The sequence below is a fragment of the Mobula hypostoma genome, chromosome 20, assembly GCF_963921235.1.
Source record: "Mobula hypostoma chromosome 20, sMobHyp1.1, whole genome shotgun sequence".
In the NCBI taxonomy this organism is placed as follows: Eukaryota; Metazoa; Chordata; class Chondrichthyes; order Myliobatiformes; family Myliobatidae; genus Mobula; species Mobula hypostoma.
Window position 1 is genome coordinate 44,126,528 of NC_086116.1, and position 12,829 is coordinate 44,139,356.

The 12,829-nt window shown below is 41.9% G+C and overlaps 1 protein-coding gene across 6 annotated transcripts in view; it reads right to left on the bottom strand.

Annotated features, from left to right (window-relative positions):
* Window positions 1-1,252: 1,252 nt before the first annotated feature.
* Window positions 1,253-12,829, bottom strand: part of upf2 (UPF2 regulator of nonsense mediated mRNA decay) — a 132,535-nt gene continuing 120,958 nt past the window's right edge. For all 6 annotated transcript variants that reach the window (XM_063072761.1, XM_063072763.1, XM_063072760.1 and 3 more), the window contains one exon: window positions 1,253-9,465. In XM_063072761.1, the coding sequence (XP_062928831.1) occupies window positions 9,456-9,465 (10 nt within the window). In that variant the 3' untranslated portion in view covers window positions 1,253-9,455. The remainder of the gene's footprint in view (window positions 9,466-12,829) is intronic.

Here is a 12,829-nt window from a genome sequence, read left to right on the forward strand (position 1 = left end):
CATAGGAGAATTGAAGGCTGACTGGGAAAAGTTAAATTGGAGCAAGGACAGAGAAGAATAGAATATAAAAGCAAGGACGAGCAACTGGGGATTTATAAGGCACTGATCAGATCACATTTGGAATACTGCACGCAATTTTGCAGTCCATATCTAAGGAAACAACTGATTGCCCTGGAGACGGTCCAGCGGAGGTTTATCCCTGGAATTAAAGGTTTATCGTATGAGGAGTGTTTGTCTTTGGGCCCGTACTTAATGGAGTTCCAAATGATAAGGAGGTAACTCCATTGATACCTACTGGATATTGAAAAGTATGGATAGCGTGGACATGGAGAGATGTTTCCATTCCTTAAATTGATAATCCAAGGGAACAGCCTCAGAATAAAGGGACGTCCATTTAGAACAGATATGCGGGGGAGTTTCTTCAGCCAGAGGGTGGTGAATCAGTGAAAATCATTGCCACAGACAGCTGTGAAGGCCAAGTCTTTGGGTGTACTTAAGGCAGAGATTGTTAAGGGGTTAATGGCTACAGGGAGAAGGCAGCAGAATGGAATTGAAGAAAATAAATCAGCCATGACTGAATTAAGATGACCCGATAGTCTGTATGATCTAATTCTGTTCCTATATACATCTTATGTCAACAGGAAGAAAGCGACTGGGGCTGGATCAGAGGACAAAGGTCAAACACAGGTTCACATACAGAAGCACGTAGTAAAATATTTTTGGCAAGAGTGAAATTTTAATTCAAATAATAACACGTACATTTTTCATGACCCTTTCAAAAGCATTTTATTTATTTTTACATTTAAAGTGTTGCATTTACTCAAATGCTGGCAATGCAATGGCTAACAGGCAGTTACTGGAGCTGATTTTAATTAAAAACAGGTTGATTGAGAAGGTAATTATTTCCCAGGATAGCTCCCCTGGCCCTATTCAGAACAGTTATGTGGGATCATTTCATCCATCCAAGAGTTCAAACTAAACTTATTATCAAAATATTTGTGTTGCCATCTTCTTCAAGGATTGCAACCTTGTCGTGGTGGAGAGGCTTGCGAGTTCCTGAGACCCCGAGAATGATGCTGGCTGGAGTTTAGCCGTCCAGTGCTTAGGGTCGCCCATATATAGCCCCGAGACACCAGGCAAGGTCATTCAATTCCAATCAATTCATTATTGAACATTACAGATTTCTCTCTGGTGCTTCCCACTCCCTCCCCTTTCCCCAACCATGATTCCCCTCTCCCTGCCCCCTTCCCACTCTCAGCCCACAATGGAGACCCATATCAGAATCAGGTTTATCATCACTCACATGTCATGAAATTGTTTTTTTTTGTGGCAGCAGTAGAGTACAATACATAAAACTACTACAGTGCTGGGCAAAAGTCTTAGGCACCCTAGCTATTTATATGTGCCTAAGCCTTTTTCACAGAACTGTGTAATCAAATTGGCACCACCGTAGCATAGTGGTTAACGTGACACTATTGCAGCTTGGGCCTTTGGAGTTCAGAGTTCGATTCTGGCCTTCTCTGGAAGGAATCTGTACATCCTGCCCCTGGGATGCATGCATTTTCTCTAGGTCCTTCAGTTTCCTCTCACAATCCAAAGACATAGTGGGTAGGTGAATCAGTCATTGTAAATTGATTGTCCTGTGATTGAGTCAGGGTTAAATCGGGGTTGTAAGGGGGTTGCTGGGTGGTGTGGCTCGAAGGGCCTATTCCACTCTGCACCTCTAAGTATAAATAACAAGGTCAATGAAAGCAGAGGAAGGTTGCAGCAGGGAAGGATCCCCACTTGTCTTGCTTTCAATGCCACTGGACCCTGCTCCAATCTGTCAAGGACCATGTGGCGACTGCCTGTGCATCAGCCTCCCCACGTTAAACAAATTCAACACAGGCATTCTCCATTAAGGGAATCCATCCTAACACCCCAGAAACCCCTGAGGAGAACACCATACTTGACTCGAGTGATCGTACTACCAACTACAATGCTGTTTATATTGTAAATACATGCTTGTATTTATACACATTTTATTGTATAATCTCTATATCAACTTTTCCCTTATTTTATATATAATGACTTTTATAATTGTTGAATGTTGGTGTTTTTTGTTGCACAGTATGCTGTGTCCTGACCAACACACCACAGCAAATTTGTAATACAGTAAATGGAAAATGTGAATAAAGTTCATCCTTGATCTTCCTGAGATTAATTTTCTTGCTGACATTTACAGGAAAAGTAAGGAAATACAATCAAATTTACAAAACAAAATCATAGTGTCTATAAAAAGTATTCACCTTGAAAGCTTTCATGCGTTGTTTTACAACACTGAATCACCGTGGATTTAGTTTGGCTTTTCTGACACAAATCAACAGAACCCTGCAGTCCAAGTAACTTTCCCATGACTCCAATGGGAACCTTGTGAATTTTCTGTTAAAAGTTCATTAAGGTATTTTGAAACATTGATTTTGAATGTTTTTATTCCCTGCAATATTTAGGATATCACCATCAGTCACGCTATTGTGTATGCAGTGACTGGCATTAAACACTTTTTATAATACTGTTTACTTTGTAAATATATGTTGATATTTATGCACATTTTATTCCATATCCACACTAACTTTTACATAATTTTTTATTTATAATTGTTGAATGTATTTTTTTGTTGCATGTTGCATCAGCAAATTCCCAATACATGTACTGTACATGGCAAATAAAGTTAATCCTTGATCACTTACCTGCATCTGATCCAGTCTTCTAGTGCCTTGGTGATCCAAGTGACTGGCTGGATGTTCCTTAGATGTGTGTGTGTGTACGTGTGTGTACTCCCCCTCCGATTCCTCCTTCCGCATCCCAAACCAGCGCTGGCAGATGATCCGATGCAGTAAATGAACCCTCGTGTAGGTGGATGTTATAAGGCTCAAAAGGCAATTGGAGGACAGCTGAGAGGGTAGGTGACACAGTGCCAGACAGCAATGAGGGGAATGACCTGCTGAGAGAAGGCATGAACCTGATTCGCCAAGTGGCCGCCGCCTTTGTCGAAGTAGGTCCTTCAGCCCAAATGGTCCAGCCTGACCAAGTTGCGCTATTTGAGCCAGTCTCACTTGCCAGTATTTGACCCATTTATCCAGAGGGTGGTGAATCGGTGGAATTCTGCCCGAAAGTCTTTTTTTTTAAGTTATTAGTTTCTCTGGCAGCTCATTCGGGATATCATTTTCAGTGTATTTAAAAAAAATTGCCCCTCGAATTCCTATTAAATCTTTTCCCTCTCACCTTAAACCCATTTCCTCTGGTTCTTGATTCCACAGCCCTGGGAAAGAAACTGTGCACACTGGCTCTTAATAATTTTATTCACCTCTACAAGATCACTAATTAGTCTCCTACACTCCACAGGATAAATTCCTAGCCTATCCAACCACTCAGTCTCTCAAGTACAGGCAACATCTTGTAAATCTTTTCTGCAGACTTTCCAGTTTAGTAGCACATTTCTTATAGCAGGGTGACCAGAAATGAACACAATACAGCAAATGCAGCCTCACCAGTGCCCTGCGCCACCTTAATACTCAAAGCCCTGACTGATAAAGGCATGGCAAAAGCTTTCATCGCGGGCCTGTCTACCCGTGACTTTATTTTCAGTGAACCATGTACTTGTATACCAGGGTCCCTCTGTTCCCCAGCACTCAAGGCCCTTCCATTTACTCTGAAAGTCCTACCTTGGTTTGACTTTACAAAATGCAACACCTCACCATTATTCAAATTATTCCTTGGCTCTCTCACACAGCTAAACAAAGTTTCCCTTGATTTTCGAGAACCTTCTTCACTGCCCACCATAGTACCTGTTTTCATGTCACCTGCAAACTTACCATGCATGCAATAAGTAGCAGCCTGAACCGGCCTCGAGCGTCGTGAACAAGTTTCCAGTGCGGAATTTAAACCGGGAACATGGGACTATGGCAAGCAGTGTCAAACTTAAACACGGCCAGATGCACAAACTCAGCAGTAACCTGCTGCAATTGTCATTCAGGATTTTAAAATGATGACTGTCAACGTTTTTAAAACAAGTTGCAGAATGCTGGAGGGAGGGCACATCAAGCCTAACCCCGAATAAACTACAGCTCAAATATTTTATACATGCTTTGTGCTTTTGAACTTCAGTAATTTAAAATATGCAGCCAAAAATTTTTACAAAATAGGAAAGGGAGTGAGTCAATTTTATTCAGTTAAAGACTAGATTAATGTAGGACCTTTCATAACTTCAAACTAATTCACAGCCAATTACATCTGAAGAGCATTTGCAGCTTCCACATGAGGGATGAAATGAATGACTATGAAGAATTACCAGACTTATCCACCCAAATCCTTTCCTATTGGATAGTCAAAGCAGATTTTTTTCCTCTTCCATCCCTGCCAGTTCATATTCCTGTACTATGGGCTGCAATGAGCCTTTACCACAACCTAACAGCAGCCTCGGGTGCCAGGAAGGTGTTTCGAGCAGTATGACAGCTTAAAGAAACCAGTACCTACCCGGCACCCAAACACAGCACCTTTCAGCAGATGGTGGGCAACAGCAGGATATTGACCAGTGAAATTTGGGGGGGGGGGGGGAATCCCTGCAGAGGGAACAGTAGATCTCAAGTGATTGGTCACACTTGTGGTTCAGTGTCTTATCTGCATCCACACATCTTCGTGCATCCGTTTAAAACTGTTTTTGGAGACACAAGAGGCTGTAGATGCTGGAATCTGGAGCAACAAACAATCTGTTGGAGGAACTGTTAATGTTTCAGGTTGAAACCCTGCATCATGACTGAAAGTGGAGAGGAGGTATGGCTATCACAAAAAGGGGAAGGGGAGGGGTTAGACAGGAAGCAAGAGTGATTGGTTAATCAAGGAGGGGTGTAAGATGATGGGCAGGTAGGGGAGCGGAGAGGGGTTGGAGTTGGAAGACAGTGGCAGGTGAGTGATAGATGAAGGCACAAGAGAAATGAGAGGTAGATAGAACGAGGTGAGGAGGAGAAGGAGCAAGGTGTGGAGCTGGAGACAGCTACTGGAGGGAGATGAGCAGGAACGCAAAGGACTACCAGTGCTTCACACTGATAAGGGCAGGGGAAAAACATGTGGGTGTGGAGTGAGTGGACAGAACCAGGAGGTGGAGTGAGTTCCACACAGACCACAGAAATTTATCAGCTAGCAGGTCAAGAATCACTGGCTGAGTAAATGAGAGTATTAAATTATTTACAAGCCACAGACACCATTCAGGCAGGAGTATATAATATGTAGATAAGACAAAAACCTTTCCACTCTAAATCAGCGTGACATACCAAGTTCCTGGCCCAAGAACCATAAAAACCATAAGACATAGGAGGAGAATTAGGCCATTCAGCCCATCGAGTCTGTTCTGAAATATTCCATTTATTATCCCTCTCAACCCTGTTCTCCTACCTTCTCCCGATAACCTTTGATGTCTTTACTAATCAAGAACCTATTGACCTCCACTTTAAACAAAAATAATGACTTAGCTTCCTCAGTCATCTGTGGCAATTAATTCCACAGGTTAATCATCCTTTGGCTAAAGAAATGCCTCCTCATCTACGTTTGTATAAAGGGATGTCCTTGTATTCTGGAGTCTCCATCATGATGGGAAACATCCTCTCCACATTCCTTCTATCTAGGCCTTTCATTATTTGACAGCTTTCAATGAGATCCACCCTACCCCACCCCCCATTCTTCTAAATTCCAGTGAGTACAGGCCCAGTGCCACCCAAAGCTCCTCATACATTAACCTGATCCCTTCGGATGACATATCCTGCAACAACCGTTCCTTATTCAAATCAGTTGGTATTTCCAACTAACAAGTTGAAATCCACTTTATGAAATCATTAAACAGGATGATCTTTCTTCTGTCATTAGGCATAGAAACAGACTCATGAATCTGCACCACCGATCAATTTCCACCAACCCCTTACCAATTCTATTTTATTCTGCCCACACTCCCTCAGCCCCAGATCCCACCACTCATTTATATACTAGGGACAATTTACAGTAACCAGCGAACCGACCAGCACGTCTTTGGGATGTGGGAGGAATCCGGGATTGCAGAGAGAATGTGTACAGGATTCCAGAGGGCAGGAGCAAACCTGGGTCATGAGAGCTGAAGAAACAGGTTTCGTAGCTATACCACTCTGCCACCATTTTGTACCAGCTTGGCCTGTTCACCACACAGCTCCGTGTGCCTCACATTCATCACAGTGTGAGTTCAAAACTCAAACGCACAGATATCAAATCTCCAAGTCCCAACCGAGAAATTTACTTTGCTTGTGAAGTGCTGGTTACCTCAGTGATAAAAGCTGGGCTTGTGTGACGCAAAACTAGAATTTCACAAACTTTATCTAGCATATTCAGCTATTGGAAACTCAAGTCAAGGCCAGCAGTACTGTTGATGGCTGGTTCATTTAATGGACCTTTGATGATAACTGCAGACAGATTTGATTTTAGATAGGAACATAGGAAGAAACATCCCAGAAGAAAGATGTAACCGCAGTACTCCTGTAACACTCCTCTGATTTTCGAGGATCGCAGGTCCTACACCATTGCCAGCTTGCACTTTAGGTTGTGTATAATGGGAGTCAAAATGCTTGCACTCTGTATCCATGAACCTATAAACACTACCTCGCTTTTCATCTTTTGCACTATTTATTTACCACTGTAACTTGCAGTAATTTTTTCCCCTGCCTTTCACTATACTGCTACCACTAAACAACAAATTCCACGACTAATGTCAGTGATAATAAATGTGATGCTGAATGTAACAACTCAACTTCACCTGTCTGACTCTCTCTTGGTTACTTGGTTTGGACAGACTTCAACATAATTGAAGGTTTTCCATACACAGAATTTAGGTGAGCCAAGGACTGACAAAGGAGACTTTCATCCCCATTGTGTGGGCAGAATTTGGTTCCATAAGTGAAATATTAGTGTGCAACTGATAGCATGGGCAGCCAGCATTTCTTTCCCAGGGCAGACATGGATAATACCAGAGGGCATAATTTTAAGGTGTTTGGAATAAAGTATAAGGTTTTTTTTAAGCCTCTAATATATCTCCCTGTACCACCACCCCTGGCAGTGTGTACAGGCAGATAAATTAAGAGGCATTTAAGAGACTCTTGGACAGACACATAGTTCCCGTAATATCTACTTAATTTCATATGATCTTAAACATTTGTCTGCCTTCCACTACAGGCTGATTTAAGAAACTATTCTCTTAAAGGGAATCATTTGGTGATTGGAGGAAAGTACTGGGGAGATGTTAGAAGTAGTTTTATTTTAATATACAGAGTGGTGGTGGCTGATATATTAGAAACTCTTTGAAAGGCACATGGATGGAGGGCCAAGTGGGAGGGAAGGATTGGATTGATGTCAGAGTAGGTTAAAAGGCTGGCACAACATCGTGGGGTGAAGGGCCTGTACTGCATTGCACTATTCTATGTATGTGACTCCAGATCCACCATGGGGTTCTTTCTTAACTGGCCTGGAATAGGCTGTTTTCCAAGAATAAGCATCCTCAGAAAAACAAAGGACCATGTGGGAGGGAAGGGTTAGCTTGATCTTGGAGTAGGATAAAAGATCAGCACAAAATCATGGGCTGAAGGGCCTGCACTGTTCTATGTTCAATCTCACTGATAAATTCTCTGGTAATTTATTTCACACCCATGGGTTTAGAATGTGTGTGGTTCCACAGGCTCCTGAGACTCTCTGAAGCCCATGTTTCAAGGAGAAAGATCCGTACTGACCTTAGTCTTGAACAAATCCTTCATCGTAGTTTTTCACGGTCGGAGCTTTACATTAGTGCTAACCTTCACTCTGCTGTAAACTGTCAAGCAGTGAAGACCTGGCGTCAGCATTAAACAGATGACTTGCGTGCATTCCAAGTGTGAGCTATTTTACTTAGAGGGGGATACAAATCAGATCCACCCAGACTATGAAGCCTTTATTGATAATTGAGGACAATTCAGGATGAAGATCAGACTAAAATTTTCTCCAGGATTTGAGAATTTACGGTAACTTTTCAGTCTCCTGGTTTGTTAATAATGATTTTTCATTCTCCTGGTTGTGTTCTTAAATATTTAGAGTGCACATGCGCACAAAGAGTCTGAGCAGAAACTCAATGAGGTCAACAACTTTGTTTTTTTACTGCAAGAATGGCAACAGCCAAAAAGGTGTAGCAACTTATGAATTAGACCATGCAGTCTTGTCAAGCCAAAACATACACTTCTACACTTAGCTTCTGCAAAGAATTGTACAAGCAGGTACCTCGGACAGAAGAAACAAACAATGATGTGCTTTAGATGGAAATGACAGAATTATCGCAAGTAATTTGCTAAAAGAATGACATTTATGTATGATGCACATATCCACACCTTCAATAACACATTTAAGCAAATGGTTTTCGCTGACAATGCTGCACGTGCTAACAACCAAAATCACAATTTTGGTGCAAGAAATTCCAGAACCCAGTAAGCCTTCATTTACTTCATCTGTGTTGCCAGAAAACTGGCAAAGGAGACAAAAAAAAAGTTTTAATTGAATGACTGAATGCAAAACCAGAAGTAGTCATTTCCCTTGCCCTCTAACAACAGTTTTCCGCTGCCAAGTGTTCTGGCTTATAGCAACTGTTAAGATGCACTTGGCGTTCTGCAAGTCTGGGATTTTAATTTTTTAAAAAAACCTTTAAAACTCAAACCTAAGCGGGCACAAAAATGACTTAATGTTTAGAAGTTGGAAAGAGCCCAGAAGGAGAGAGAATCTGGGCACTTCAGCTCAGTTATTGTTACCTCATAATCCAGAGGTACAGCCAAGCTCACACTAAAACTTCCAAACAATTTAATTCTCCTGGTATGTGTTACCTTAACCCCACCCTCCCACTTCGGAAAAAGATTGCTGCTGGCCTTTATTTTATCGATTTGCACTCTATTCAACACCAAGAATAAACTCCTCTCTTTCTTTGGCCAGTTTTAAATCGGATTTCAATGTCTTGAAGAATGTTAACAATCACACAAAAATTAGATTCGTAAGATTTGGATGAACAAAGTCAAAACATTTTTGACTTGAGAAATTAGTCCCATTCTTAATTAAATGGATTGTTTTTGCTGTTTTTACTACTTACTGACATAGGCCACCTCACAATCTCCACTCTCATTCTAAAAAAAAAGGTGCCAAAGGTGTATAAGAATTAACACTGAGGAGTGCTCCCGTAGACGCATTATCAATTCTTGTTTTGTTTAGCCTGCCAGCCACTCTGCGCTATAGTCGGAGGCGGCAATGTCTGCTCAAGGCCTGGCTCGTACCAGGCACGTGTTGATCTCTAGACAGCCATGGTGAGGTGTGTCCACTGCTCTCGATGGGAGGACTCAGATACCTTTGATATCAGAGACAATGAGGGCAAGTCAAAGTGCCACCTGTCACTAACATCAACGTCGCCTGTAAATGATAAAAAAGATCAATAAACTACTGATTTGACAAAATTCAAAAAATGTATTCCCTGAAACAATTACAAATAATTAATTGGCTTGCTCTTCCAACATCCACTTTCCCCCTCCCAGCACCTGCCTCTCTTAAATAAAGACATTTGAGGACATTGCATAGATATCAAGCTGTTATTTCTTACTGTCCGCACTCCTGCCTCAGTGAAGCAGCCAGCATACTCAATGACCCCACCCACCTCAGACATTTTCTTTTCTTCCCCCTCCCAATAGTCAGAAGATACAAAAGCCTGAAAGCACGTACAACCAGGCTCAAGGACAGCTTCATTCCACTTTTATCAGACTGTTGAATGGGGCCCTAGTATGATAAAATGTACTCTTGACCTCAATCTACCTCTCCGTGACCTTGCACGATTGTCAACCTGTGCTGCATTTCCTCTGTAACTGTAACACTTTATTCTGTACTCTGTTACTGCTTTACCCTGTACTACCTCAGCACACTGCTGAACTGCATAAACGGTATGCAAGACAAGTTTTATTTTACTGTAGCTTGGTACATGTCCCAATAATAATCATATTTACTACACAAATCTGCACACTAAGCAACAGTGAACTACATAAGTCTGCACCCATCGACACATTTTAATAACTGTGAGATTCTGCAAACAGTGGGAACAACATTCCTCTCTTTCGCAAATGGAACCTGTCCTGGAAAAGTCAAAGGGGATGATGAATCACTCATCCCTCCAATTATTTTCGAGTTATAATCTCATGGAGACGGGCCTTTCTGCCATCTGGCTCTGTGCGAACTATCAACCATCCATTTGCACCAACTCTACGATCAATTTTTTAAAAATTCTCACAACAAAACCTGCTCCCCTCCCCACATATTCACCTACATACTGAGACTGTTAATTTGTCAACCTGCACGCCTTTAAGATGTGGGAGAAAGCAGGAGCATACAGCGGATACATGCATTTACAGAGAGAACGTGCAAACTCCACTAAGACAGCACCTGAGGCCATCTGCTGAACACTGAAAGGCCTCAATCGAGTGGAGATGCAGAGGATGCTTTCAATAGTGGGAGAGGATATAGCTCTGAAATAGAAGGATGTCTCTTTAGAACAGAGATGAGGAAGAATTTCTATAGCCACAGAGTGGTGAATCTGTGGAATTCATTGCCACAGATGGCAGTGGTGATCAAGTTCATTGGGTATATTTGAAGCTAAGACTGAGAGGTCCCTGATTGGTGAGGGTGTTAAAGGTGACAGGGAGAAGGCAGGAGGATAGGGTTGAGAGGGAAAATGAATTAGCCATGATCGAATATTGGAGTACACTCGATGGGATGAATGACCCGATTCTGCTCCTACGTATCAAGGTCAGGACTGAACCCGCGTATCTGGTGCTGTGAAGCAGAGACTCAAACTACTCTGCCAAAGTGCGGTTTGTTTTATGGAGAATGTTTGACATTTATGCAGACTACAGAACTAACCAATCCACTCCCTTAAAACAATCAAGCACACATTATTGTGAGAACACTCAAAAAGACAGACTATCCACCACACAGCATAGTGAAGGCCGTTCTTTGCCACCTCACCCAGCATCTACGCCTACAATAAGTGTCACTGCCAGGAGAAAGAATTTTCTACTGGGAAATTAATCCCAACAATTACCCTGAAAATCAGCACTGGATTCCTGCCCTCAAGGAGCCAGGAGTCAGTTTTTTTTTAAGCAGGTCTTGAACTCCACAGATGGGGCATTCAGAGGAGAATAATCAAGAAGAAAATATCTATTATAGCTTCACTGTCTAGAAAATATTTCGCATGAAAAAGAAGGACATTAAGTTTTTCTTACAAATAAATCCTGACTACTTTTACTTATCACATACCTGCCTCAGCCTCCCAACTCTACCTCCCCCTGGCTCCTTCTGTCCCCCTCTTTCTTCACCTTTCTTAGTCCAATTGTCACCTACGGGCACCTATCTTATGCCTCATCCTCTCCACTCTTAGCCCTCAAACACTGACAATCCCTCACCACACCCTGCCTCTACAGATGCTGCTCAAGTTGCCAAGTTCCTTCAGCAAATCGTATTTCACTCTAAGATTTAATTGGTAAAGCATTTAAAGGTTACAGGGAGAAGACAGGAGAACAGGAATCAGAAAAACTAACAGTGGAATGGGCAGAAGAGTCTAATTCTGCTCCTGTATTTTATGATCTCTGGACTTCAGCATCTGCAGCCTCTTGTTGGCATTATTTGAGAAGTCAGAATCCTCCAGAACACTTTTTAAATAAAAACAATCTTACTCCAGACCAGATTAAAAAGAAATGGGCAATGCTCAAGTCAAACAGAGCTTCTAGAAGTACGAGTTAATGTATGAGAATCTGTTGAAAGATGCACACCCTGATATACAACATAGCCTTAGACGTGAGCAGCGGTAGTTAGTTATAGCATCCAATATACATTCTCCCCACACTATAGTGCAGCTTAAATCTTCTAATAAATGTTTGTAGTTCAATTGTAATATTTCATTTAACTTTTTAAAAAAAAGATAATGCATTTGCTTGCGTGACCCTTTAAAGCTTTCTCTTGTAGCGATTAATCTAGTGATGTGCTTTGTTGCACATCTTGAACACATGCTTGGGCTGAATGAATATATAAAGGCAAAAGTATTACTGGGCACTGGCCACACAGACTGAATCAAAAGGATTTATGAACAATCTGGGCAATCATGGCCCTAAAGCCAATCCACAATGCAGCTTCTCTCTAACATCCTGAAACTCTGCAATAAATTTCTATTCATCAGCAACAGCTGCAAAGCTCCATTATCACTTTTCATTCAGGTTTATGATACCATGGGGCACCACAGTAGCGTAGTAGTTACTGCAGCTCAGACTTAATTTCCAACGTCCTCTGTAAGAAAGTTAGTATGTTTTCCATGAGCGCGAAGGTTTCCTCCCCCAGTCCAAAGACATACCGGTTAGTAAGTGAATTGGACATTGTAAATTGTCCTGTGATTAGGCTAGGGTTAAGTTGCTGGGTTACTGGGCAGTGTGGCTTGTTGGGCTGGAAGGGCCTGTTCCGCGCTATATCTTCAAATAAAGATAAACAAAATTCCACTTCCTAATGTTGCATGCGATCCTCTCGGCAATGGGAGACTCCTACTGCAAGGATAACTATAACTATAAAACTTTATTGACGGATGAACCACGAGTTTGTTCCCATGTCTCAACCATGGCAGAATGCGACCAAAGTGCATGCCACAACTGATAGGTTGAGTGAGCTAGTGCTTTCCTCTTTGGAGCGAAGGATGATGAGAGGTGGCTGATAGAAGTGTACAACATGATAAATGGCATAGAGTGGA